The sequence below is a fragment of the Rhipicephalus microplus genome, chromosome 5, assembly GCF_043290135.1.
Source record: "Rhipicephalus microplus isolate Deutch F79 chromosome 5, USDA_Rmic, whole genome shotgun sequence".
Lineage (NCBI taxonomy): Eukaryota > Metazoa > Arthropoda > Arachnida > Ixodida > Ixodidae > Rhipicephalus > Rhipicephalus microplus.
Genome location: NC_134704.1, coordinates 4,954,421 through 4,981,171, shown reverse-complemented (window position 1 = coordinate 4,981,171; position 26,751 = coordinate 4,954,421). Strand labels below are relative to the sequence as shown.

At 47.0% G+C, this 26,751-nt stretch overlaps 1 protein-coding gene across 2 annotated transcripts in view; it reads left to right on the top strand.

Moving 5' to 3' along the window:
• The window catches only part of jar (Myosin heavy chain 95F jaguar), a 255,795-nt gene that overhangs the window by 26,929 nt on the left and 202,115 nt on the right, over positions 1 to 26,751 (top strand). For both annotated transcript variants that reach the window (XR_012895116.1, XM_037426322.2), the window contains exons 3-6: positions 2,073 to 2,142; positions 7,952 to 8,025; positions 8,164 to 8,293; positions 22,848 to 23,012. Coding sequence is in view for 1 of the 2 variants with exons in the window: in XM_037426322.2 (XP_037282219.1) it covers positions 2,073 to 2,142; positions 7,952 to 8,025; positions 8,164 to 8,293; positions 22,848 to 23,012 (439 nt within the window). In the remaining variant the exon portion in view is untranslated. The remainder of the gene's footprint in view (positions 1 to 2,072; positions 2,143 to 7,951; positions 8,026 to 8,163; positions 8,294 to 22,847; positions 23,013 to 26,751) is intronic.

The following is a 26,751-nucleotide window of genomic DNA, read 5'->3' as shown; positions in this document are numbered from 1 at the left end:
GGGGCAAATAGCTAGGCTGTGAGTGTTGTAGTGCATGAACACCTGCCATGCTTGAAAATGACGTGTTCTTGTAAAAACTGTTCGCATGTATGCTGTTGGAAACATGGTTATTGCGCACTTAGTGCGTGTCTAATACGAGTAACTGTACGCCGCTAATACCATTACATTCGGTGGCCGATAATTGAACGCTAAGTGAGTATTCAAGTTGTGACTTTGGAACAGCGAAATGCGGTTCTAGTATCAAAGGTCCAGCTTGTGGTTGCGTTTGAAAGGAGAGTTTATCACTGGCAGCCAATTAGGAAGGGCATGACACGATACCAGTGCATGGCTTGCACTGGGAAAGCCTGACTGCGTGGTGGCCACCCTGCTGCCATTTGCAGGGAACACGACACAGTCACCAGCAAACTGCGCTTTTCACCAATGAATAGAAGTCTATTATGCTTGTGCGTATTTTATTGCCTTAGAAGTTGCTAGCTGCGGACTACCATTTTGCCATGGCCCCCTGTGTTTCATGGAGCGCCGTCTTTTATCGAAGCTTCAGTCGCTGCAAATTGTTCGATTTTCAACGCCAAACTGAAGAAAGCCGTAATATCTCCATTGTATGCGCAGCTGACCACAAAATTATATTGTTGGCCAAAATACAGGCACTTGCCAAACAAGTGACATCATGGCTGGCTGGCAAAAGTGAGGCCAGCAGTTGAGAAAGTGCCGAGCACGGGGCCCAATTACGAAATCGCATTGTACTCTTGAAGGCAAAGCTTAAGTATTCTCCTAGTTTTTCGTCTAATTGCGTGAAAGCCAAGCCCAAGAGCATTTGTAGAAACTGAGGAGCTTTGAGACAAATAATGCTCTCCATAAAATGCGATTCAAAAAAAATTACGGCATATTCACGGGGTGAATGATGATGAATGGGCGAAGCTCCGGAGGGATTCATCGGTAAACTGTGAATCTTCCGTGTAATTCGCCCAGTCGATCATCATGTAAAGACGTGAGAAACGCTGTGTGTGTATATACACAAATCAACTTTTATTTGTTCTTAGACGATGGATGGCTTGCGATGTCCCTTGCCTCGCGCCTTCGCACATCGGCATTCTGTCTGCGAGCGCGCGCTGCTGCCGCCTTGCGCTCTCTCCGCTGTGCAGCCTTATCCATCCGGCGACTCTGAGCGCGCGCCAACAGCGAACGGATTTTATTACAACGCTTTCCCTAGCGTACGTCGCCGCACTAAATCGAACGATTGCCTTCAACCAATGACACGCGCCATATGTGACATCATTCCTATTTTATAAGATCTCGCGTCTTTCATCAACTACAAGTACCGCTTTCTAGTTTATAACATCTTGCATCTTTTCATCATCAGCTACAAGTACCACCATCTAGTAAACACTACAAGAACTAAACGAGAGGTGGCTACATACAGGAGACGGTACCGCCATCTAGTGAACACTGCAAGAACTAAACTAGAGGTGGCTACATACAGGGGACGGTACCGCCATCTAGTGAACACTGCAAGAACTAAACTAGAGGTGGCTACATACAGGCTACAGGGGACGCACAGCCCACGCCCTAAGGAGCTTCGCCCCTAAAAGCAATATCAATATCTTCTGTGTCTTGGCTTTCTAACTTTATTTCTGCATGGGTATATGCGTATGAGTTGTGCTCGCACGCATGAAAGACTTACATTCGGCTGGCTGCCGCCACAGGTCTCCACTTAAACCACACGAATTTCTTCTTGTGATTAATGATGGTGAGTTTTAAATGTCACTTGACACTTTATGCAGGCAGGGGCCTCATTGAATCACAAATGCACTTTTCTTGTCCAAGTCCACATAACTGGGTGTCAGTAAGAAAGGAACCTTGACTGCTCTTTGGGGCCTAAAACAACCTGTGCAGAAACCAGTTTCAGGTCCGTTGATGTAAACAAACACACATTGACAATTCCTTGATTGGTGTTCATGTAGTCCTATCAAGCCATGACCTTTGTGCAGCCCATAGCTGAAATAACTATAAATAAAAAGTGGATAAGACATATTTAGATCGCAAATCAGAGGCTCGTATTTATTTATTTGCAGCTTATTACAGCTCCATATAGAAGCGTACATGCTGCTGAAGAGGACCCGGACAAGGATGTTGACGACAACTGTATGTGAACCACTGTTTCCCTTATGCATGATTACCGCATTATGGATGTCGCCAATCATAATACCATGTGCGCATGAATGTGTAAGTAAGGGATGAAATGGGGCAGTTGGACCCTATTTCTTTCGGCTTCATGCTTTAAACAGGTGGTTTTCCCTTTCTAACAATTATTTCAAAATATTCAAGTAGTGTGCATAAATATTGCAACGCACGTTTTATTTTTCACTCTTGTTCCATTCTGTTTTCGCCCACAAAGCCTCTTATGAATGCTCAGCACTAACTGCCCATCATTGTTCTAGAAGGTTCATTGATTATTGTAGATCGTTCTGTTGAGATTGCTTGCAAGGCGCAAATACTTGAGGTTATTCCAGAGCTTGCGCTACGACCAGTGATAATAAGGCTGGAATATTTGACGGTACATGCATAAATGCCAACGCGCTGCACCGCTTGTCAGTTGACTGACGGCCGACACTCTGTTTGCCGCTATCAGTGTCAGTGTCTTGCTGTAATCTGACCTTCCTTTTATGTGGTCACATGTTTGGCCAAATAAAAAGTTTGATCTGAACATCGAGTCTGCTCCTTTCATCCACGACACGACCCCGTAAAATCTGGTGGAGGTGTTGCTTCTTTCATGTGGCAGACGCCCCCATCAAGCCGTGAACCCAGCTCAGGTCGCGGAGGAAACATGGACGCCAGCCACAAGCAGCGAGTTAGCCGCAGGCAACAAGCTCTACCAGTGCAGTACAAGCTTCTACCCAACAAGACTCGGAAGACCAAGACTTTGATGTCGACCACAGTGACAATGACAGTACCAATCCTGCTCCGACAACCCAAGGAGCCACCAACTTTCAGCGGTTCGCCACTCGAGGTCCCAGAAAGCTGGCTTGAAAGGTTAGACCGAGTCGCCCTTTTGAGATCAGGTGGTGGACATGCCTGAAACCTGCGCTGCTGCTTGCAGTCTGGCGCCCTCGCAAGTTCTGGTCGCAACCAGATGTGTCGGCGCGAGTGATGGTTCCTCGTGCTGACACCCACGGTACTGTTGCGGGACCGGTACTAATGTGGAGTCATCTAGCCCGACAGTGCAGCAATGTCGACCGGCGGCGAGGTTGTGGCGCAGGGACATTATTAGGGTTATGTGTAGTCATCTTTTGTTAAAGCTTGTTTAGCTAATTTTTTTTGTCCAAACAAAACAAGACATTTAACAGCCTTTACAATGACGATATCGTCAGCCGCATGAATACGTCGCTTTTAAACAACACGCTAATTATACAATCTTCCATTACACTCTTTCAAACATAAGAACAAACACAAGCTAACGCAAAGGCAGCACTGCTAATGCTCGACTCACCACGGTAAACAACCCGCGGTGCCGTCCACCTATGGACCCATCGCGGGAGACTTCCGTTCGCGCCAGCCACCGCACGCCAAAGAGCACCGCTCTGTGCCGCTAGCCAGCATCACCGTCAGGCGTTGCTGCTGGCACTATTGCGCTAACCATGATAATGATAATAGTGACAAATGCTCACGAGCGCAATGCTACCTGCAGCTCAATTGCTGTTATCCCTAAACACGGCTTATCCGCGGGACACGTGTGCACCACAAGGCACAAACGACTTTACAGGAGGTAATAGCACCCTCACACACGTCACTGCTCTCGTCGATACTGGAGCTGACTATTTCGTCATCAGTGAGCCTTTGCCAACGAGGTTGAAGAAAGTGATGGCTGCATGGCAAGGGCACAAAAACTCGGACCGCTGGAGATAACTTATTAACACCATCTGGAGTCTGCACAGCAAGAATCCCCATCAATAACCAGACTTATCCTGCGAGCTTTGTATTCTTACAACATTGCTTCAGGGGTGTGATACTTGGGATGGACTTCCTAAGTCAATACGGCGCTGCCAAGGAATCATGCATTGCGCTGCAAGATTAAGTCACCAGTCTGTCTTGTTCAAGCTTCATCGTTTCCATCGGCACTGAAACACCCACAGACTTTGACGGTGTCATCAAGGACAATAAGCACTTGTTCCTTAGCCGCCAGAATTGTGTTGCAAGAGTCATCACCAAGCTGAGTCATGGGAAAGCGAAGGTAATGGTGACAATCTTTAGCCATGAATACAGCCACCTCAACAAAGGTACTACGGTCGCCTGCATCAACGAAATTATGGAAGCCACTAAAGTTTTCACCCTCGCCGATTCTACAGAACCTACTTTGAGGAACTAAGCTCCTCATGCAGCTTTCAACGTCAGTCGGAGCCTTCCAAAGTATATGCAAGAACAGCTCAAGGCCCTGCTCCTGCAATACAAAGACTGTTTTTCACTGTCGCCGAAAATTCGGTAGACCCCAGCAGTGAAACATCACATTATAACAGAGGGAAGTGTCAGATCGCTACGCCAGAGCTCGTACAGTTTCGACGCGAGAACTTGAGGCCGTGAGCGTCACCTGTGGTGTTAGCGAAGAAAAAGGATGGAACCCTACGTTTCTGTGTCGATTAGTGCCACCTGAACAAGGTCACAAAAAAAGATGTTTATTCTCTTCCACCGATAGACACCCTGGATCGACTACACAACGCGCAGTATTTTACGTCAATGGACTTCAAGACTGGCTATTGGCAATTTGAAGTCGACGAGAGACGCAGAGAGAAGACGGCGTTTGTACCAGGTGGCCTCTTAGAGTCTAAGATCATGCCCTTCGGTCATTGCTCGGCACTTGCGACTTTTTTCGATGCGTTTATGGATACAGTACTGGATAGAGGCTGGATTGAAGTGGCAAACTTCTCTCGTGTATTTGGACGACATCGTGTATCCCTCCAGTCTTGATCTCCGGCGCCTTGAAGCTGTCCTTCAAGCAATCAGGAGCTCTGGACTCGCCCTAAAACCAGAAAAGTGCCACTTCACGTACGAGAAGCTCTTGTTCCTGAGCCACGTCATCAGCAAGTCCAGAGTTCGCCCGTGGAAAACAGCTTTCATCGCCACCTTCTCACCGGCCATTGAAAAGAAGACCATGCATTGATTTCTTGGCCTGTGCACCTATTACAAGTGGTTCGTCAAAAACTTCGCCCGTATTGCCAAGCCACTCACCAACCTTTTTAGTGACTGACGTCGAGTTCTACAGACATGCTATTGTGCGATGCAACAGGTTACGTAGCATCCACCTTGTAAAACTAAACCTCATAAAAATTTATTCAAGCGGGAAACGCCGCAGAAAAAGAATTTTAAGAAGTAAAACGGTGCCTGCAGATGCCGCCGATACTTGCGCACTGCGATGAGTACGTCGACAAGGAAATCCACATCAGCGCAAGCAGTGGAGGGCTCGTAGCCGTCCTAGTGCAAAAGATTGATGGGCTTGAAGGCTCATCAGTTATGCGGGCTGGTCACTATATAAGGCAGAAGCCAACTACTCCAAAACAGAAAAGGAGTGTCTTGCCATAATCTGGACTATATCGAAGCTTCTACCCTACATCTACGGCAAACCTTTCAAAGTTGTGAGCGACCACCAGGCCTTGTGTTGGCTATCTAACGTGAAAGACCCTTTTGGTCGCCTCGCAGGGGGAGCCTCAGACTTGAAGAATTCAATGTGACGCCGACTGTCTCTCGCTTGCTCACAAGAATACAGGAAATTTACTACTGGCCACAACTTGCCACCAATGTTACTCGTTACGCCAGAATCTGCCGAGACTCAGCGACCAACGACACTGCTGACTAGGACAACCAGGCTTCTCGAGCCACCTCGCTGGCTATTTTCAGCAAATAGGCATGGATTTACTGGGGCTGTTCTCTACGTCGAATTATGGGAACTAATGGATTGTCGTAGCTACTGACTACCTCACGCACTACGCAGAGGCAATGGCCCTGCCCTAGAGCAGTGCCTCCGAGGTAGCAAAGTTTTTCCCTGAGAACCTCGTCTTGCATCATGGTGCCCCAGAGGTCCTCATCACCGACAGTGGGAAGGCATTCAATTCTTACCTAACTCGGGCGACTTTGGCACAGAGCCAGACAAGTCACCAATGGAGGACAGCATACCACGTAGAGGCCAATGGCCTCACCGAGCGGCTAAACACGACTATCGCCGACATGCTGGTCATGTATGTCGACGTCAAACACTAGACCCAGGAGGCCATCACCCTCTACGTCACCTTCGCGTACAACACGTTCGTTCAAGAAACAATGCAGATCAAGCTGTACAAGTTGGTCATGAAAGGAGCCCAACCACGACGCCTGACGCTATGTTGCCAAACGTCGCTGACAAAGAAAACCTCAATGTCACCATATTCCTTCAGCGCGCTGAAGAAGCTCGTCAACTCGCCCACCTGCTCATCAAGACTAGGCAGACGACTGACCGCCACCGTTACACTCGTTGACTAAGCTTCGTGGAATACCAGCCCGAAGACCGTGTTTGCGTATGGACGCCGATACGCCGATGCGGCCTCAGTGAAAAATTTCTGCGATGGTACTTCTGACCGTACCGAGTTCTTCGATGTCTCAGCACACTTGACTACGAGGTTGTCCCCGGTGGCATCACGAACTCTCAACAGCAACGTGTGCGATCCGAAGTCCTGTATTTCGTGCGCCTCAAGCCATTTCATGCTTGTTAATGAACCTAAGGATGTTGTTGTTTTTTGTTATTTCTTCATTATTGTGCTTTATTGCTTGCATTTGCCTCTTACAGTACTTTCTTATTTTGTTATTTTGACTGTCCGTGAATTTTTTCCTTGTGTTTTGTTTTAAGCATTGGGCTGATGATTTTTCAGAAGGGGGCAATGTCATGCGCATTTATTTTTCACAGTTGTTTCATTTAGTTTTCACCCGCAAAACCTGTTAGGAACGCTCAGCGCAAATTGCACCTCATGTTCGAGAAGGTTCGCGATTATTGTAGATAACGCTTTTAAGACTGCTCGCAATGCGCAAACACACGAGATTATTATTCCAGAGCTTGTGCAACGACCAGTCATAAGGCTGGAATATCCGACGACTCATGTATACATGTTGACGCGCTTCGCAGCTTGTCAGTTGACTGTTGGCCCATGCTCTGTTCACCGCTATCATTGCAAGTGTCTTGCTGTGATCTTACTTTTCTTTTATTTGGCCCAAGTTTGGCTAAATAAACAGTTTCATCTGAAGATCCAGTATGCTCCCTTCGTTCGTCTCACAACCCGTGACAATATGCATTCGTGTGTACGAGTGTTAGGTGTGTGAAATAGTGTGCAATTTCAAAAAGTATGCAGCCTAAATAGGTTCCAGCCCTCAAAGTTGTTTGAGGTACTGTTCTCCTTGTTTTGAGTCTCGCGCATGCAGTTATATAGAGATTTTTTTTTTTCATCTGATTGTGTTAGGATCCTATTTTGCGGTTGGCCATGAAGTACAATATTATAAGAGCATCAAGACTACAGATTTGTGGCAAGGGCTTGGAATTTTGCCCATTCTTGAATTTTTTCATAAAATATATTGATCTATCTTATGTAAATGAAATGGTGGAAGACTGCATGATGCTCTTACTTCTGCACTAATGAATGAGATAACAGCAAGTGTTTCAAAGAGAACTTTTTCATTGCACCTACAAGGTACCAAAAGATTTGTGGCTCTATATAGGAATTCTACAATAGCACTAATTATTTGGGTGTCTTGGTGTAAAATGCAACTTGCTTCAGCAGTCTAATCTAGAATGCAAAATTATCTGCTCCAAAGTGCCCAGAAATGAACATTCTGCTGCTCTCATATTCGCTCCAAATAATAATTCCTTGTTGGCACCGCTGTATATTAAATTTTGGGTCGTATTCCTACAATAATTACTAACAAATTTCTTTTTATGCAGGTGCCCTGATCTATTTGAATGAGGCGACCCTCTTCAACAACATTAAAGTTCGTTACAGCAAGGACAAAATCTATGTAAATATTTACTCCTTCTACCACATTTAATCTGTTCGTTCACTGCCACCTTAGGGCATGTTGGATGTGTCTAATTAGCAACAGAGAATGTTCACATTGTTATGCAGCCTGCTTTTAATTTTCTTTCTCGCTTTGCAGACATATGTGGCCAACATCCTCATAGCTGTGAACCCGTACTTTGAGATGCCCCATTTGTACTCATCAGAGACAATCGGGAAATATCAAGGAAAATCTCTTGGAGTGCTTCCTCCTCATGTGTTTGCCATTGGTGAGTTGCTGTGAAATCTGGCAGTCACGCATTTCAGATGGCAATAAGGAAGTCAGGAGACAGAAGTGGCGCAGTAAGCACACTTTATCATGGAAAAATGGCAACGAATCAACAAATTTTGCAAATACACAAACCAAAACACAAAACAGGCACAGAAAAAAAATCAGGGTAGAAAACAAAAATGGCACTAGTTACGATTAACGTTAAGTTCAAGTCTAACTCAAGCCCCGCCGTGGTGGTCTAGTGGCTAAGGTACTCGGCTACTGACCTGCAGGTCGTGGAATCGAATCCTGGCTGCGGCGGCTGCATTTTCAATGGAGGCAAAAATTCTGTAGGCCCGTGTGCTTAGATTTGGGTGCATGTCGAAAAACCCCAGGTGGTCGAAATTTCCGGACACCTCTACTATGGTGTCTCTCATAATCATATGGTGGTTTTGGGACGTTGAACTCCACTTATCAATCAAGAGCTACGGCAGAGAATGTTCGACAGCTCCTGTTCTTGGCCATTTGGATGAAGACGTTGCTACAGAAATTTACACAGATCCCAGCAATGTCGAACTTAGCGCTGTCCTTGTACAACGACATGGCAGCGTTGTGCATGTAACAGCTTACACCAGTCGTACCCTTTCTCGAGCGATCAACTATTCTACATCAGAGAAAGAATGCCTCGCAGTCATGTATGCGACGACTAAAGTCCACCCCTACCTCTAGAGTCATCCCTTCTAAGTGGTGTCTCACCACCACTTTTTCTGCTGACTGGCCAATCTTCGAGATTCATCTGGCCATCTCGCTTGGTAGAGTTCGCGCCTGCATTGCAAGAGTTCGTCATTACGATTGTGTACAGGTCTAGGCAGAAACACGAGGATGTTGACGCGCTTCCTCGGCTTGTGCACGTAATATCACCCTTTTATCGCCAACTTCTGGAAGATAGCTGAACCTCTTGCGCGGCTCACCTGAGATGACATGCCCTTTACTTGGACCCCAGAGCAAGATACAGCATTGACAGAGCTACGGCAGACCCCACCACGATTGTCTAGTGGCTAAGGTACTCTGCTGCTTACCCGCAGGTTGCAGGATCGAATCCCGGCTGCAGCGGCTGCATTTTCGATGGAGGCAATAATGATGTAAGCCCGTGTTCTCAGATTTGGGTGCATGTTGAAGAACCCCAGGTGGTCGGAACTTCCGGAGCCCTCCACTATGGCGCTTCTCATAATCATATGATGGTTTTAGGACGTTAAACCCCACATATCGATCTGCTCTAACCCAAGTCCCGCATACATACCTGCCAACTCTTCGGAATTTTGACCTGATCTCCCAGTTGTATGAATGCTATCTCGAATCTCCCAAAATGGGGCTACCGCAGCAGAGGATTTCTTTTTAATTTTATTTTTAAATGTCGCACTTATGTCAGCTTTTCCTGCTGCGACAGTTGCGGTGCTCTGGAAGAGCACTTGCCACTACACTTCTAGTTCACCGCGACTATATTGTAGAGCACTACTAAGTACATAAGCACCACACATCTAGGCATTGATGGTAGAAGAAATACAACTTTTCTTTCACCAAGAGGTGAGAGAAAAGGTACAACTACTTTTGCGTTGTGGGGTCTCGGAATAGAGCACGCCACTCTCTGAACGAACGGACACAGCAGATGCAGTGAGACCCATATTAAACAAAAACCTTTATTAAACTACTTTTACATTGACGATATAGTCAGCAGAATCAAATGCAGTCGAACACGATTATATCGAACTATTGGGTATATCGAACTTCTAAGTTATCCCCTTAAAATTTCTATGTATAAGTATAGAAATTTGCACGTCTATATCAAAAGGTATTTTTACCCCCCTTCGAATATATCCAATGCCGCGCCCCGCAATCTCTGCACTAGCGCGGCTCCACGCGCGAGTTGGAAGGCGGGTTTTCGCACTTGCAGCGCCCGGCGAGCTTCGCGCGGCACCACACCTCCACCAAAACCCAGAACACTCGAAAAAAGGTAAGGGCAAGAGAGCTCAAACTGCACATTCTCAAACTTGCGGAACGGCTGTTTTCTTTTTCTTTCTCTCTCTCATGCTTTCTCTGCGTACCCGTTGACCTGGAGAGCAGGAATGAAGAACCCGACGTCCTCCTCCTTTCACCTTTTTTTTAAAATTTTTTTCGTTGGTGTTTCGTGAGTTTTGATCAGCCAACCACAGCTGGGCTCGTACCTTTTGCTGTTGCCCTCACAGGTGGCCGTTGCCTCGCGTACACTTTTTTGCACTGCTCAGGGTTGCCCAAGACGCAGACAGAAATTAGGTGCCTTCTTTCCTCCTTTCAAGAATCACTCAATCAATTGTCGAGCCGCCAACGTACCACCGCATGTGCAGCATTTCTCTTTTGCATGCATGGTGTACAAAGCCGCTGCGGATTCCTTGAATTTCCGACTTCTCGTGTAGCTATGGCTAGTGTCAAGAAGCGCAAGATCCTTGACTTTGTGACGAAGTTGAAAACTATTCAGCGTGTTTAGGCAGGCGAAAAATGTTCGACCGTCGTGGACGACTTTGGGATGCCACGGGGCACTCTGGGTACTTTGTTGAAGAACAAAGCAGATATCAAGGCAAAGGTGGCAGAGCAGCAAATGTCGGGAGCCTGTCACGTGCGCGCTTCTGCCCACGGGAATGTAGTAAGAGCACTCTATGCCTGGTTTTTAGAAGTGCGTGCGAAGAACGTTCTGGCGGATGGCCCAATGCTGATCGCCAAAGCCAAATGGTTTGCCACTGCACTCAGTGAAACAACTTCGCCGACAACACCGGCGTGTTTTCATCGATTTAAGCAGCGCAACAACATCGTTGGTAAAACCAATTCTGGCGAAAGTGAAGCTGGCAGAAGCCAGGACATCCAGCAGTGAATGACGAAGGAGTGGCCAGAAATCTCTGCAAAGTTTTCTCTCATTGAGATCTTCAATGCCTGGCGAGACGTGAAGACTGACACAGTGGTCAACTGCTTCCGCAAGGCAGGCTTCGAGATAGCAGAACTTGCGAAAACCCGTGAAGACGACGACGAGCGCATAAATGACGTGTTTCAAGAGTTGTCGTACCGCTTCCCAGCTGCTGTTCCATACGAAGTGTCTGCGAATGACTTCATGAAAGTGGACTGCAATGTCCAGGCAGTTAAAAGCCTCGCTGACGAGGACATAGTAGCGGCAGTTGCAGAGATCCAGGATGCCCAGGCCGACAGCTCATGTGACGAGGATTGTCTGGACAAGGCTCTGACTAAACGCGCGTACTCCACAGCTGAAATGGCGGCAGCGTTCGGCATTTTTCGCCGTTGTGTCGGCCATGGGCAGGGAACCGTGTTGTCGCACCTGAACAGCCTTGATAAGATTGAGACTAGCGTTTTTGTTTCAAAAAGGAAGAAGCAGGCCAAGATAAGGGATTTTTTTGCTCTCAAATAAATCATTCTGTTTCGGCGTGTGTGCGGAATCAATTTTCATTCTTGAATGTATCTATTGTAGTTGATGATCTGCTACAAGTAAGCTTTTGGGGCCTCTATTTCTTTATATTAAACTTTTTCATATATATCGAATTAATTTACGTGTGCCTTCGTGTTCGATATATCGGTGTTTGACTGTACATCACTAATAATGAACTCGCTAATACAACCTTAATACAATATTCCAATGCACTCGATCAATATAACAGCAAACAAGGTAACACGAAGGCAGCGCACCGTTGATGTTTGACTTGCCGCTAGGGACCCACGTGGTACGACCCGCGGTTGCCACACCCCGGGGGACCCTGTCAGTAGACAACAGTCAAATCCACGTTGCAAAAAGACTCTCCAGTTTTTTCTCTGCAGCCACCTAAAATCGCCACCAAGCATCTCTGCTGGCACCACCGCGCTAACCATTATAGGCCTGTTCGATTTGCTTTGCACTGCTTGTTCCAGTTCCAGTCATGCAGCACCAGTTCAGCAAGTGCATGCCTAGTGAGGCACTAGCTACATATTGAGAATGTCGAAGTAAAGCCTGTGTACCGGCTGTTGCGTGCCTGGCGGCATCATGTTTCTCACTTCTTTGTTGTGTGCCTGCGTGTATTTGAAGGCGTTGGTGTGCAAGCTGTCCAATTTTGTCTAAAAAAGCCATGGACTCCATCGCAACATGTGCAGCAATGGGGCAAAGTTTTAATAGAACTGCTAAGAGCTCGACGATGTTGTCGCAGTTGTTACGCTGTGGTTGCAACGCAACAGAATTTAAAGGTACTGCGAAGAAGTCATGAGTCAGTACATTGATTTTTTCCTAACGCGTCAATAGGGCGACCAATAGTCAGTGCTGGAAAGACTTGCTTGGTGGTTTTGTGCTACTTCGGTGGATAGTGCAGCATGTGACCCTTGGCCAACCGCTTAAACACTGCTGTGTGGACCATACATAGTTGCGTCGAACCTTGGATTTTATCAACAGCGTCAGTGGGGAAATGATTGCCTGCAGCCAGGCAGGAGCAGGAATGCAGCAAAGCCGGTTTCTGAGCTAAAAGGGGCGGCGTGGGGCCTAAAGCGCCATATGATGCATAAGCGGCGGACATGTGGATATCAAAATGCTGACGGAGTGACCTAACAGCAACATGGTTTCTATCTTTATTCAGTATCGGGGTCAACCTTGTGAGGATGCCGTTTACGGATACACATAATTCGTCTCCTATCATGGCTGTAACAGCACCACCGCTTGTACTCGAGCTGCACTACCTCCAAACTCAGTGTTTTGTCTGAGCCGGCCATGCACGATGCCTACACTCGTTTTAAACGAATGGACCTGTTCAGAGGGCGCCACCTGGCACTACCAAAAGTAATGGTTGAGTGCGGCACCACGAGAATCATTCAAAAAAGGAACACTTGGCGTGATGGACTAGACAGACACAAGTGCAAACTTTTAACTGAGTTTATTGGACAGACACATGATGCTTTTATGCAATCGCGTTTCGTGGTTACAAAAAAAGGTTTAAAAAAATTAATCGCAAAAAATTTTCATGCTGTACCATTGAAATGACAAGTCATGCCAAGGTACCTATCACTTATGCACCTATCGCACATCTTGCATTACGGGTTAAGATGCATCATTTGCCATACTACATCATGTGCCAAAAAAGACATACTGACGCAGTTATCTTCCAGGCAGATAATCTTGGATCCCTCAATTATTTCCCCTGTTATCTGATTATTATGCCTAGCTATCACCTTAGTTTCACGGAAATCTGGCTGGCATCTGCAATCTCTACAATGCAAGCCTGAGTGGCCTTGCACCAATTTGTACGATTTGTTGTGCTCCCGCAGTCTTTCGTTTAGGCTCTTGCCCGTCCGGCCTACGTATTTCTCTCCACATGTGAGTGGGATCGCGTACACAACTTTTATAATGTGATCCACAAATTTGTTTCTGTGCTTACTTATGCACGCACTTGTTTCCTTCACAATTTTTTTTTATATTTTGCAAAGAGACAACCTTCGGGGGGCTGTAAAAACCACTTTCACCACCCCAATCTTTTTTAGACGATGGGAGACGTCGTGAAAGTACAGTATCGCTGCAGTCCTGCGAAACATCCCATTTTCATTCTAGGATTTTTGCTGCTTTTGCTCCTTGTGCGACTTCTTGACTGATTTCAATAGAGAGTTAGCTACTGACCTAGTGATGCAATCTAGATACCCAGCCTGCTGTAGACGACAAAGTTGGCTTGCACCAAATGATGGCAACACTTCTGCAAGCATGTGCTTGCTGCCCCTCTTTTCACAAGTTCTCAGTGACTAGAAGAGAAGAGGAGCAAAGGTTTACTGGCTCGCGGCTTGTATTTCCAGAACACATGAGAACCCCGAAAGGGTACGACTGAAAGGGTACGACTGGCATAAGCTATTACATGCTCAACGCAGACATGTCGTTGTACCAGTACAGCGCTAAGTCAGACATTGCTGGGATCTGTGTGAATTTCTGTAGCAATGTCCTCATCCAAATGGGCAAGAACAAGGGCTGTTTGCATTTCGTGCTGTAGCTCTTGATTCATATGTGGGGTTCAACATCCCAAAACCACCATATGATTATGAGAGACATCGTAAGGGAGGTCTCCAGAAATTCTGACCACCTGGGGTTCTTTAAAGTGCGCCCAAATCTGAACACACCGGCTTACAGCATTTTTGCCTTTATTAAAAATGCAGCCGCCGCAGCCAGGATTTGGTCCTGTGACTTGTTCGTATGCAGCAGAGTTTCTTAGCCACTAGACCACTGCGGCGAGGCCTGCCGTATCTCTGTGAACGCTGTTTCTTGCTCTGGGGTCCAAGTAAAGGGCACGTCATCTCGGGTGAGTGGCGTAAGAGTTTGAGCTATCTTCGAGATGTTGGCGATAAATCGGTGGTAATACGTGCAAAAGCCGAAAAAACGCCATACTGCTCTTTTATCTGATGGAACAGGAAAAGAGGCGATGGCAGCAGTTTTGTTTGGATCAGTCCGCTCTCCATCCGCATTAATGACATGTCCAAGAAATTTCAGCTCTTCATAGCTGAAATGGCATTTTTTGGGTTTTAGTGCTAGTTCAGCTATGAAAATGGCTTCCAGAACCTTTCTTAGGTTCTTCCGATGTTCTTCGAAGCTCTCGAAAATGGTGACAAACATCATCCAGGTAAACAAAGCAGTTTTGCCACTTCAAATCAGCGAGAACGAGATTCATCATCCTTTAAAAAGTGGCTGGCGCAGAACAGAGGCCGAAGGGAAGAACTCCGAATTCTGAAAGTCCGACTAGAGTTACAAACTCTTTTTTTTTTTTTTCAGTCTCGTTTATCAACTTGAATCTGCCAATAGGCACTCTTTAGATCGATGGACAAAAAATACATTGCGCGTCGTGACCTGTCGAGAGAGTCATCGACCTGTGGTAGCGAGTCGACTTCTTTTTTCGGGACACTACTTAGCTTCCTGTAGTCAGTACAGAATTGTAGCGTTCCATTTTTCTCCTTCACTGGAACGACTGGCGAGGACCAAGTGCTGCTAGATGGTTGAATAACGCCGTCGTCCAGCATCTCCTTTACTTGTGTCTGTTCTTTGGCAGCAACGTGGTAAGGTTGCTGCCAGATGGGGTGGACGTTATCGTTGGTAGTAATTCAATGCTTCGTGAGGTGTGTTTGACGGACTTTAGAAGAAGAGACGAAGCAAGATTCAAACTCCCTTAAAGGTCATGAGGTGCAGCTTTCCTCTCGTCTGACAGCGTCGAATTAACGTCCATGTCGTCTAGAAATTTCGCATCGTCATTCGTTTTCTTGGACGCGAAGCACCCAGTGACGACAGCAGCAGAGTCTCTATAGGCTACGGTGGTTCCGTGAAAAAGATGCTGGTGTTTGTAGTTGAAATTCGTAACTAGTATCTGTGACTGTCCGTCACGAACACGCACAACACTTTGGGCGGTGCATGCACCTTGGAGCAGCAGACGGGATGGGTTGCTTTCGGCCACCACGTCACCGTCTCGGAGGTCTTCGCAACTGACTTCAATAGGAACAATCGCTCAAGGTGGCAGTGACACTGGCGTGAGCAACACGCAGCACAGGTCTACAACAGTTATCAGGGTCTTGATCTGTTGCCCGTTGAGTCGAAAAGGTTACGATGCGCTCACTGAGTTTTATGATGGCGCCATATTCTCGAAGGAAGTCCATGCCGAGAATCAGCTAATGTGAACTGCTGTGGAGAACGAGGCGGGAGACTACAAACGACGCACGAATTTTCACTCTTGCCAAACAGGGACCCAGCAGTGTTACAACCTGTCCTTCAGCTGTTTGAATATGCGTTTTGTTCCACATCGTAATCACTTTCCTGAGAGCTTTTGCTAGCCCCCCTCTGATAATCGAATAGTCGGCACCAGTGTCCACTGAGGCATTCACCTGAAAACTTTCAATGAGCTCAGCTATGTCGAGTGGCATTCGTTCACTGTATTGAGATGTGGGTGTCAGCGTTTCTTCAGTACTGCGCTCAATCTCTGACAAAATGCCTTCGGCATTGCGCGCAAGGGTCATGGGAGGTCTTCCGCACTTTGAGCCCCAGCAACCTTGCCCCCGAAGGCCGCTGCCTTCAGTTTTCCCTACAAGGTCCCAGGGAGTGTCCCAGTGCCGTCACCTTGAAATGTCACCCAGTGGCTGTGCGTCTCCTCGAAGATGGTGACTGCGATTGCCGTCGTGTAAAAGGTGCACACTGCTGCATGAGATACTCTATGATTTTTTTTTTTGGCCTTTGACCAATTTGGGGACGAGGTGAATTAATGGCAAACCCACGCAGTCCAAGTTGCCGCTATCGACATGCGCGGTAAATGTGACCAGCCTCACTGCAATGGTAGCAAAGGGGTCGTCTGTCAGATGTACGCCAGAGGTCAGAATTGTGTGTGGGTGCTTTGCGACCATCGAAGTTCAAACCAGCGTGCGCTGACTGAAACCCAAGTGAGGGCATTGTCTGGGTCGGCACTCCTGTACTAGAAAGAGGCGTGGCAGATCGCACGGCTTGCGCGTACGTAAAGCGGCGATCGTCAGTAGACACAAGAGCCGTTTGCCCCGCCACGGTGGTCTAGTGGCTAAGGTACTCGGCTGCTGACCCGCTGGTCGCGGGATCAAATCCCGGCTGTGGCGGCTGCATTTCCGATGGAGGCGGAAATGTTGTAGGCCCGTGTACTCAGATTTGGATGCACGTAAAAGAACCCCAGGTGGTCGAAATTTCCGGAGCCCTCCACTACGGCGTCTCATAATCATAAGGTGGTTTTGGGACGTCAAACCTCACAAATTATTCAAACACAAGAGCCGTTTCTGAATCAACCGGCATCGGTGGAAAACGATGGGCATGCAGCACCTGCTAGACCTCATCATTGATGACGCTGGTGATGGAACCGACATCGGTTTGCCTTGTCTAATACATCTTTTCTATTCCTTCACGGACAACAGAGTAGACGATTTCGCGAATCCATTCGGTGTTCTTGCTTCTAGGGGTGGCAAATAATTCGGGAAGTTCATGTGGGATTCCCTTGATAGTGAAACAGGACAGACCGTTGGTGCAGGACTTGCTCTATTGTTGCTGCTTCAGTAAGGAACTCAGCTACACTCTTGGGAGGACTACGCACCAAACCACAAAAAGTTGTTCCTCTACACCACGCATGACGTGGTGCAACTTTTTTCTTCTGCGATAGCAGGATTTGCTCGCTTGAAAAACCGTGTCAGGTCCTCGACCTACATAGAAACGGTCTCATTCCGCATCTGGATGCGTGATTGTAAGGCACGCTCCACCCATTCGCGGCAGTCTGCACTACTGTAAGTTTCGAGACGTCGACGCTGGAACATCGGGCCAAGATGTCAAAACATCTTTATTTAGGAACCACGTCTTGGCACCGTCCTCTAAGCAAATGTACACATTCTGGAGCATCGCGGCTTCATCCCAGTAGTGTAACCCCGCTTGTTACGTTCCTCACTGCTGCGTTTTCTCTATGGTGACGTCTTTCATCGGTCCCCGCATAGCTCCAATGGAATCTTATGTATTGCAAACTTTGCTGCTATGTCGCAGCTGTGAGAACGTTCCTGTATGACACGTTGCAACCTAATCCGCCGAACCCACCCAGCATGCTGCCCGGGCACCGCTATTTTGATTTGACGTTTGACAGTCTTGGCCTAGCTTGACTAAGCAACAGGCTGCAATAAGCTGAAGGAGAGTTGAAGAGGCCGCCCCTAGATGACCATTGGTGAAAAGTGCTATCACCATGATCATTGTGCTTGCAACGGAGAGAGAGAAAGAATATCAAAAAGATAGGGAGGTTAACCAGACTAAGTCCAGTTTGCTACCCTACACAAGGAGAGAGGAATGAAAAAGAGAAGATTGTAGGGGGTCTGTCCTATGTACGGCTGACGCAGAAGCCTAACTAATGTTCCAGCCACACAGTCATACGGTGCACGATTAACGTCCCCTATCCGTAGCTCGTCTCATTGCAGCTACACGGGTTTGGACGAATAAAGCGACAGGCTAGGTCAACAAAACAACTTTAGGCGTTAGCAATAGCACGCAAATATGGCGAGATGATAGTACAGAAACAAGAGTAGATGCTTACTCCTTTCTTGTTGACGTCCTCGACTCACAATGTAGTTGCGGGTTGACCTCCTTTTTTCCTGGCCGGTGTCAGAGAGAGCGTGCGGCTGGTGCAGAAGCCTAGCTAATGTTCCAGCCGCACACAGTCATACCTTGCACGATTAACATCCCCTATACGTAGCTTGTCACATTGCAGCTACACGGGTTCGGGAAAATAAGGCAATAGGCTAGGTTTATTGCTATGCATTAGCATCATCATCATCATCATCAGCCTGACTACGCCCCCTGCAGGACAGAGGCCCCTCCCATGTTCCGCCAGGTAATGCGGTCCTGTGCTTGCTGCTGCCAATTTATACCTGCAAGCTTCTTAATCTCATCTGCCCACCTAACCTTCTGTCTTCCCCTAACCCGCTTGCCTTCTCTGGGAATCCAGTTAGTTACCCTTAATGACCAGCGGTTATCCTGTCTACACGCTACATGCCCGCCTCATGTCCATTTCCTCTTCTTGATTTCAACTATGATATTCTTAACCCCCGTTTGTTCCCTAATCCACTCTGCTCTCTTTTGTCTCTTAAGGTTACACCTACCATTTTTCTTTCCATTGCTTGCTGCATCGTCCTCAATTTAAGCTGAACCCTCTTTGTAAGTCTCCAGGTTTCTGCTCCGTAGCTAATTACCGGCAAGATACAGCTGTTGTATACCTTCCTCTTAAGGGATAGTGGCAATTTACCTGTCATTAGGCATTAGCAATAACGTGTGAATGTCTTGAGGAGATACTACAGAAAACAAGGGTAGATGCTTACTCTGGTTGTTGTCGTCTTCGGCTCGCAGGGGCGTTGCAGGTTCGGCCTCCTTCTTCCTAGGCCTGTGTCAGAGAGAGCCTCCGGTTGTTGGCATGCTGGTTTTCTTCACCGCCTGTACCGCCGGGGGCACTGACGAGAATGCGTTTTCTCGTTGAGGGAGGGGAAACCCGTCCCATGCGCCAAGAAAGGGGAATCGCGAGCGCAAGCCGCGGGAGTGTTCCATTCCTTCGCAAGAGGCTTTATTGACTCTCGAAGGAACAATTATGTCCCAGAAACTAGGCTGTCGTGCTGCCGTAAAAAAGAAAGGGAGGCTGGGTGGACGTGCACCCCCACCCCGAACGACACGAGACTGAAACATGAGAACATTTCGTTATTAATCATCGAGGAAGGCTAGGACGGTGGGTCCCAATGCGTGCCCTCCTGCGGTTGGCCCTCTGCCTTAGGTGCCGCCGGTGCCCCCACTTTTCTCCGCTGCATCCAAAATAGTCGCCACCACTGATGCCGTGCCCATTTGCAACATGGCCAGTCATTGCTACCGCTGTCACCTCCGTCGCCGTTATTGCCACTGCTGTCGCCTTCGTTGCCATTACTGCCGCCGTCGATTTGGTGCCGATAGAACTCTGGTCCGGATCGCGCCTCGTTGACCCCCGCCTCTCAGGTCGTTGGGGCGATTGGGGGTAGCCAGTCTGTGACTGGTGTTGTTCAGAACTGGCCTCCGGCCGCCCTCTCCAGCATAGTCTGAGCTGGAGCAACGGGTCGCGGCTTCCCCGGTGTGGCAGGCTTGAGAGTCATCTTCGGCGTGCCGCGCCATGGCCTCCAGGTAGCAGAGGCCATAAGGGTGTCTGGACAACCATTGTACGGCTAGGTAGGCTCGCCGTTGTGACGGCGGCTCCGACGCAGCTTGCTCTCCCGGCTGGGCTGGCGGCTGGTCACCCTGGCGCCTCTTGCATAAAAACTTGATGATGAGGGTGATGAGGTAGGTTAGAAGTGGCGTTGCTCTGTTGGGTGGGGCCGCAATGATGACATGAATGTTGTTCTGGGTGATCCTGCGAGAGGAGCAATTTCCTCTCCGAGCTGTTCTGGTGGCACCTCTTTCTCTTTCGACTCTCCATCTGCTGGAAGAAAGTCGACACAGAAAAAAAGGACAGGTTAACAATCGTACATGCGTTGCACGCGAACTCTTGCTCCTCGCGTCGAACATATGAAACGCAGCCTGCCGTGGAGAGTTCCACGCTCGGTGTCGAGCGATCTCACGTGCCACCCGCGGCTTAGAGGGGGACTGGCTGTAGTCCTCGTGCTCCTCTCGTGGCACGTTGCATTTCAAGTTGCATGCATGCACTGGCCCGCCCCTCAGTTTTTCTTTCATGTTCGTGAGCCGATAAACGACAGAGGAAACATTCTCTCGCACTCAGTATGGCCCGCACCATTTCGGGGCCAGCAAGGCAGCAAACTGTGCACGAATAACGTCTGCTATCCGTAGCTTGTCTCATTACAGCTGCACAGGTTCAGGCAAATAAGGCAACAGGCAAGATCAACAAAACAACACTTAATGCTATAGGTTAGCAATAGCGCGTAAATGGTGCGAGGAGATACTACAAAAGCAAGGGTAGACGCTTAGTCCTTGGTTGCTGTCGTCCTCGGCTCGCAGGGGGTTGCGGGTTCAACCCCAATCTTCCTAGGCCGGTGTCAGAGAGAGCGTTGGATTGTCAGCACGCTGGTTTTCTTTAATGCCATGGTTTCCCTCTCCCTGACGAGAATACGTTCCCTTGCTGAGGAAGAAGAAACCCGTTCTATGCGCCGGGAAAGGGCGATCGCAAGTGCAGGCCACGGGGGTGTTCCATTCCTTCGCAAGAGGCTTTATTGACTCTCAAAGGAACAGTCATGTCCCTGCAACTAGGATGTCGCGCTGCAGTAAAAGGCAAAAGGAGGCTGGGCACACGCGCTCCCTCACACATTTTGCGCAAAAAGGCGATGGAAATAGCGGGGCATAGATGATTTTGCGGCATCAAATGGCTGGATCGATCGTTTCTGCAAGTGGCACGACATCACTTACAAAACTGTAAGCAGAGAAGTGGCAAGTGTGAATGTGGAAGCAACCAATGATTGGAAGTCCACATTATCTGCTTTAGTTAAGGGGTACGAGCCTTGTGATATTTACAACGCTGACGAAACAGGCCTCTTCTTTTGCGTGCAGCCATCGAAATCGTCAAGCCTGTAGGGCGAAGCGAGCCACGGAGGCAAATGTAGCAAAAACTGGCTGACGGTGCTCCTTTGCTACAAGTTTATTAACAATAGTACAAAAAAAATTATCAAAAAAAAATTTGTAACATGAACAAAGAAATTTATTAAAACCATCAATACTTCACTGAACAGGTTAAGCATAAAAAAATCAAAATATACATTTCAGTCACAAGGAACACACATTTATCCGGTAAATATAAGCACTTTAAACAAAAGACTTCAAATTCGGGTCTTCTGCCCCTTGGGACAACGAGCCGCTTGCTTTTTGTGATCCCACCTTTAGAATGCCGGTGTCCTCCTTTCCCAACTTTGACTTCGACTCGAGGTCTGGATAGAGCTTTGGCTTTTGGCTCATGTGTGGTGATTTCGCCTGTGGTTTCGCCCCGGCGTTTCCCACCTCCTCGGTGTTTGAAGCTCACATTTCTCGATTGGTCTCTCAGCTCTGACTGCTGAATGCCTTGTTTGTGTGTTATGTGGAGTGCTTTGTCACGATGATCGCCGTGATATTTGGTCTGCTGCGTAAGCATTTAGTGCTGCCTGGAAGCAGCCACCGATGCACATATTGAAATAATATTTCAATTGATTGGCACTTGAACACCCTGTTTGATACAAAGTGGCCATTGCTATTGGGGTAGTTTGGATGGTAATGAATCGCAGTCCTCATTCGGGAGCAATATAGCACATTCCGATGTCACCTGCCTGAGCTTCATGGCCGGAAAGAGAGCAGTAAATGTGCAAAACGAGAATAGGCCGCACTGCCCTTGACTTGTAGTCAAGTATTGTGCCCATCCAAATACAGAGTCCACAGGTCCATTTGCCACTTACTTCTGCACTGACTGTCGGGGAAGGCTGCTTATGTGCTCGGCTTTGTTCTTGCATTTACTGCGGCATGTGACACATAGTTGACCGCATGCCCATGTGTTTGCGAATCTCATTTCATGATTATGTCGATAGTGACTGTTCTTGCTTGGATTCCCTCCACTACCTTTGCATTGACATGTTATTGTTTGTTAAGGTTACTCCATTAAGATTACTCCGCTTTAAATATTACTCCGCTTTAAATATTACTTACAACCAATATGCTGGAGAGCCTGTCAGTGTGAAAATGGAACAGTTTATGTAATCGCTCACTTCCTTTTAATATTTTTTTACCATGATTAGATTGGTGGGCAGGGCCAGTGTGTGACTGAAGAGTATTTTTAAGGTTTGTTAAAGAACAAAAATTCTTGATGTGCCAGCATTTCAGCCATGTTCAGCATTATGAAGGTGTTCCAAACACAGATCTCCTACTCCAAAAAAGACACTTGCAGCTCCAAACCTGCTCCCAAACACCTGTGGCTGCTTCCGAAACATCTGCAGAACATCCCCTTTTCATTGTGTGTGCTTTTTTGGCAAGATTCTTTTTGCTCTTTGTCCTGAAACAATGTGCTGGTGAAATGTGACAGCTTGTTCGCTTGCAGCGGACAAGGCCTTTCGAGACATGAAGGTGCTCAAACAGAGCCAGTCCATCATTGTAAGCGGAGAGTCGGGAGCCGGGAAGACCGAATCAACCAAGTACATCTTGCGCTATCTCTGCGAGTCGTGGGGAAGCCATGCAGGACCTATCGAACAGCGAATCCTTGAAGGTAAGCTTGCCTTGTTAAATGTGCCCAGCTTAAGCCTTGCCTGGTTGCTTTGCAATGTTGTGTGTCAACTGCTTTGCTGGTACAGCAACCATGCATCTTGTGAAGTAAATAACTGTGGGCACTACTTCAACATGGACGTTCCTACTCTACTTTCGCAAGTCGAATGACAGCACAGCCATTAGACATGCTACACATTTAAAAAGTCTAATGATCCTGCTTTCCTATGGCAACTTGATTCAAAGACTCTTAACAGTTCACTCCCACATTCAACAATTTTGCTTAAAGTATACTGGTGGGTTTGTTCGTGAACCATGATATTGAGGAAGCAGCACGCAAGACACCTGTGTAGAAGGCACAAACGCAAGTACAGATGTTTTTTTTTTTTTTCTTCTTTGTGTGCAGGAGCGTGCTTTTGTGCACTGCTTCATTAAGCTTTCTTTACTTTGCAGAATTCTAGCCCTCTTTCTTGAGAAGCTGTTCCAAGAACTTGCTTTGGGGGGTCCCGGGCAATGAACTGGGTCAAGACTCGACAAGTAGAACGTAGCAAATATTTATTGAAAGAAAAACATGGCCCTCCAAAAATACAAAAAGGTACAAACTGATATTGCCACTTCTAACTCAAGCAGCCACCTCAATAACTAAATTACCAACCTGCTCATAGTCTGCTCCTGTATTCAAGGGACACTAAAGGCAAATATTAAGCCGACGTTGATTGTTAAAATTGCGGTCCAGAAATCCCAATGTGCTACTTTTGTGCCCAGGAAGTGCTTATTCTGAAATAAAATTGTTTTAATGATCCGCATTGCATTAGCCCACTTCAAATCATCCGCATGAAAGCGTTTTTTTTTTTTTGATGTCGCTGTTCTGTACCTAACGTTGCCCGCGTTTACAATGCAGCCACCGACACCAACAGCAGCACAGTGAAAGTAATGGGAGCCACAGTAGCAAAAACGACCATTGAACAATTTTCGGCAATCTCTGAGCCCATAGTTCTGCTTGCTTTGTTCGACTGGGCCCAGCTAGATGGCAGCACCTATTCAGCCTAACCAGCCGAAAACTGAACTTTTGAACAACTCGCGTCATTCCACATAGCAACACCAGGCAGTTTTATTTTCCTATAAATTAAACAGAAACTTGCAAGAAACAATTTATTATGCTTCTTGATGCACGGAGAGCTCTGTTTTAATTGCAGCTAGTTTGATTACTAGTAATTAATTGCAGTAAGTTGCTCCCACGTCATCGGGATCATTTCGCAAATGTGCCACTCGTGGCACATGTTGTGTGATACATTCAACTGAATTTCTCGGTAAGTGAGGCAGTGCTGCTGATATTTCCATTTTAGACTTCATACATTGAGCTTTTACTCAGACATGAATTGTCATTTGCCTTAAGTGTCTCTTGAAGGGAGGGAGGATGCAAGGCTTAGAAAAAAAAAAAACGCATTTTAGACGCGTTTCTACCTCCGGGAAGCTGCCCTCGAAATATTATCGCCAATTTTGCCCGAAAAATAAGTTAATACTTATTTTCTAGATGGCACGGGAGCTAAAAAATGCATCACAAAAGGCAAAATTTTTTCAAACTTTTCGCGCAAACCACATGCGCAGCAGTTGGCTGATTGTTGGCATCTTGTGCTTATTTTAAAGCTGTTTTCTTTATGGTCCCGCCGCGAAGTTCTAGTGATTAAGGTACTCGGCTGCTAACCCGCAGGTTGCGAGATCGAATCTCGGCTGCAGCGGCTGCATTTTCGATAGAGGCGAAAATGCTGTAGGTCCGTGTGCTCAGATTTGGGTGCGCATTAAATAACTCCAGGTGGTCAAAAATTCCGGATCCCTCCACTACGCCGTCTTTCATAATTATGTGGTGGTATTGCGATGTTAAACCCCACATATCAATCAAAATGTTTTCTTTGTGCCTATTTTGGAGTGTTGAAGATGGTATCATTTAACGCTGATTGGCCAGAGGGTGTGCGAGGCGAGCCCTTTCAAGCCTCCTATATGCAATGCTCTTGCGAGACGACTAATTATTATGCAAAGCAGAGGAGACGTTTTAGTTACTGTGAAAAAATCCGCGAGAGTTTGCAAGAGAGCCTTGAGCAACTACTAGTTAATATGCAATGCTCTTGCGAGACGACGAATTATTATGCAAAGCAGACAAGGTGGTTTAGTTGTTATGAAAAAAACCCGCGAGTGCTTGCAGCCTTATGCAAAGCAGGGGCTTACTACATATTTTTTCGTGTATGTCGTCGTCGTTGTAGCTCCACTAAGAGAAAGTATATATATATATTTAAACATATCCCTTCTTAGTCTTCGACGACAACGACAGCGGCGCTCCAGTAATAAAAAGTTAAACACAAAGCTTTCTTTCATCTTGCTTTTATTGTGGAAAAAAAGGCACCGAGCTTCTCGAGACCAAAGAATGCTGCTGCGCTTCCGCCATTTTTGGAGCTCTGCCTTGTGTTCGGTCACCTCGGTCTCCGTGCGAGCAAGGTTTACTGGACGCCCGTGACGTGTGAGGCTGTTGTAACTTGCTTTGATGTTTTCGTTGGTGTGACGCAAGTACGGCCCCACGCTTGACGGCAGAGTCACGCTGTTGGCTACTATGGTGTCCACGTTAGAATGAACCACGAATTCTTTGTCAATTTGAAAAAAATCGACAATGTCTTGGAAAGTTTCGGTACTGCCGGGATCGTCCTTGTTCGACTTGCTTACCGCCAACATGCTGAAACTCAAACTCGGCTGAATAGTGGAGTGTATCATCGGTTTTAAACCTCAGGTAAAGTAAGTATTTTTCATAGGGTCTAAACATTTCAAGTGGCGCGTGTGCATATCGTCGGGCCAAAGACGCATGGTGGCGTTCAGATCTGACTTTTGCTCGTATGACTCGTAATTTGACGGGTTGCTAGTAGTGTAGGATACGTCAGTAGGCAGACCTAGCTGTGTTTGAGTTAGCAACTCATTCCCCGCGTTGTAAGTAAACTTATGCAAAACTTGGTGAATTTGTGCTTCTGTCAGAGAAAATCAGCCGTAATACCACTTTTTCTTGTCCCCGTGCTGCACTTTTGTCACACGTCATTGGAAAAGATTTTCTAGGGTGTTGTGGTTTTTTTCTGCTGATTTCACCAATGTTAGGTGTCGGGCGGCTGTGCATGTTATTATTCATCTCTGGCAAGTCAATTTCATTACAAGGGTGAAGCAGTCACTGCAATAGCAACAAATTGTAATGTTACACAATGTGATGCTGGCAGCCATCTCTTTTGGATCACGTTGTTACCCCGCACCTCCCCCAGTTATGTTACGAGTAGCTTGTTTACTCAGCCAAAGCGCTGAGTGGATAAAATGGCACCAGTCCAGCAACAACCAAAAACCGTTGTCGTCTTTCTCCTCTTTCACGCAGCCACGCTGCGGTAGCTGTTCTGTATCATGTGAAGTGGATAAGATGGGTCACATTCTCAAGGCGATCGCAGACGATGCCTTCAATTTTCTCATATACAGCAATGCCTTGACCATTGACCTAATCATAAATGAATGCTGCAGATTCGAAATGGCCAAAAACTGCTGCTTTGCACCTCAATTTTCTCAGCTAATACCAAACACTCTGGGGACATAAATCTGTACTGATATCACTTCCACACGACTCTTTGAAGAGAATGTGACGTGTATTGTTCGGTGGGAAATTGAAGGAACAAGTCTAGCACTATTCCAACCACCTTCAACATACCATATCACTGTCCAATCACCCT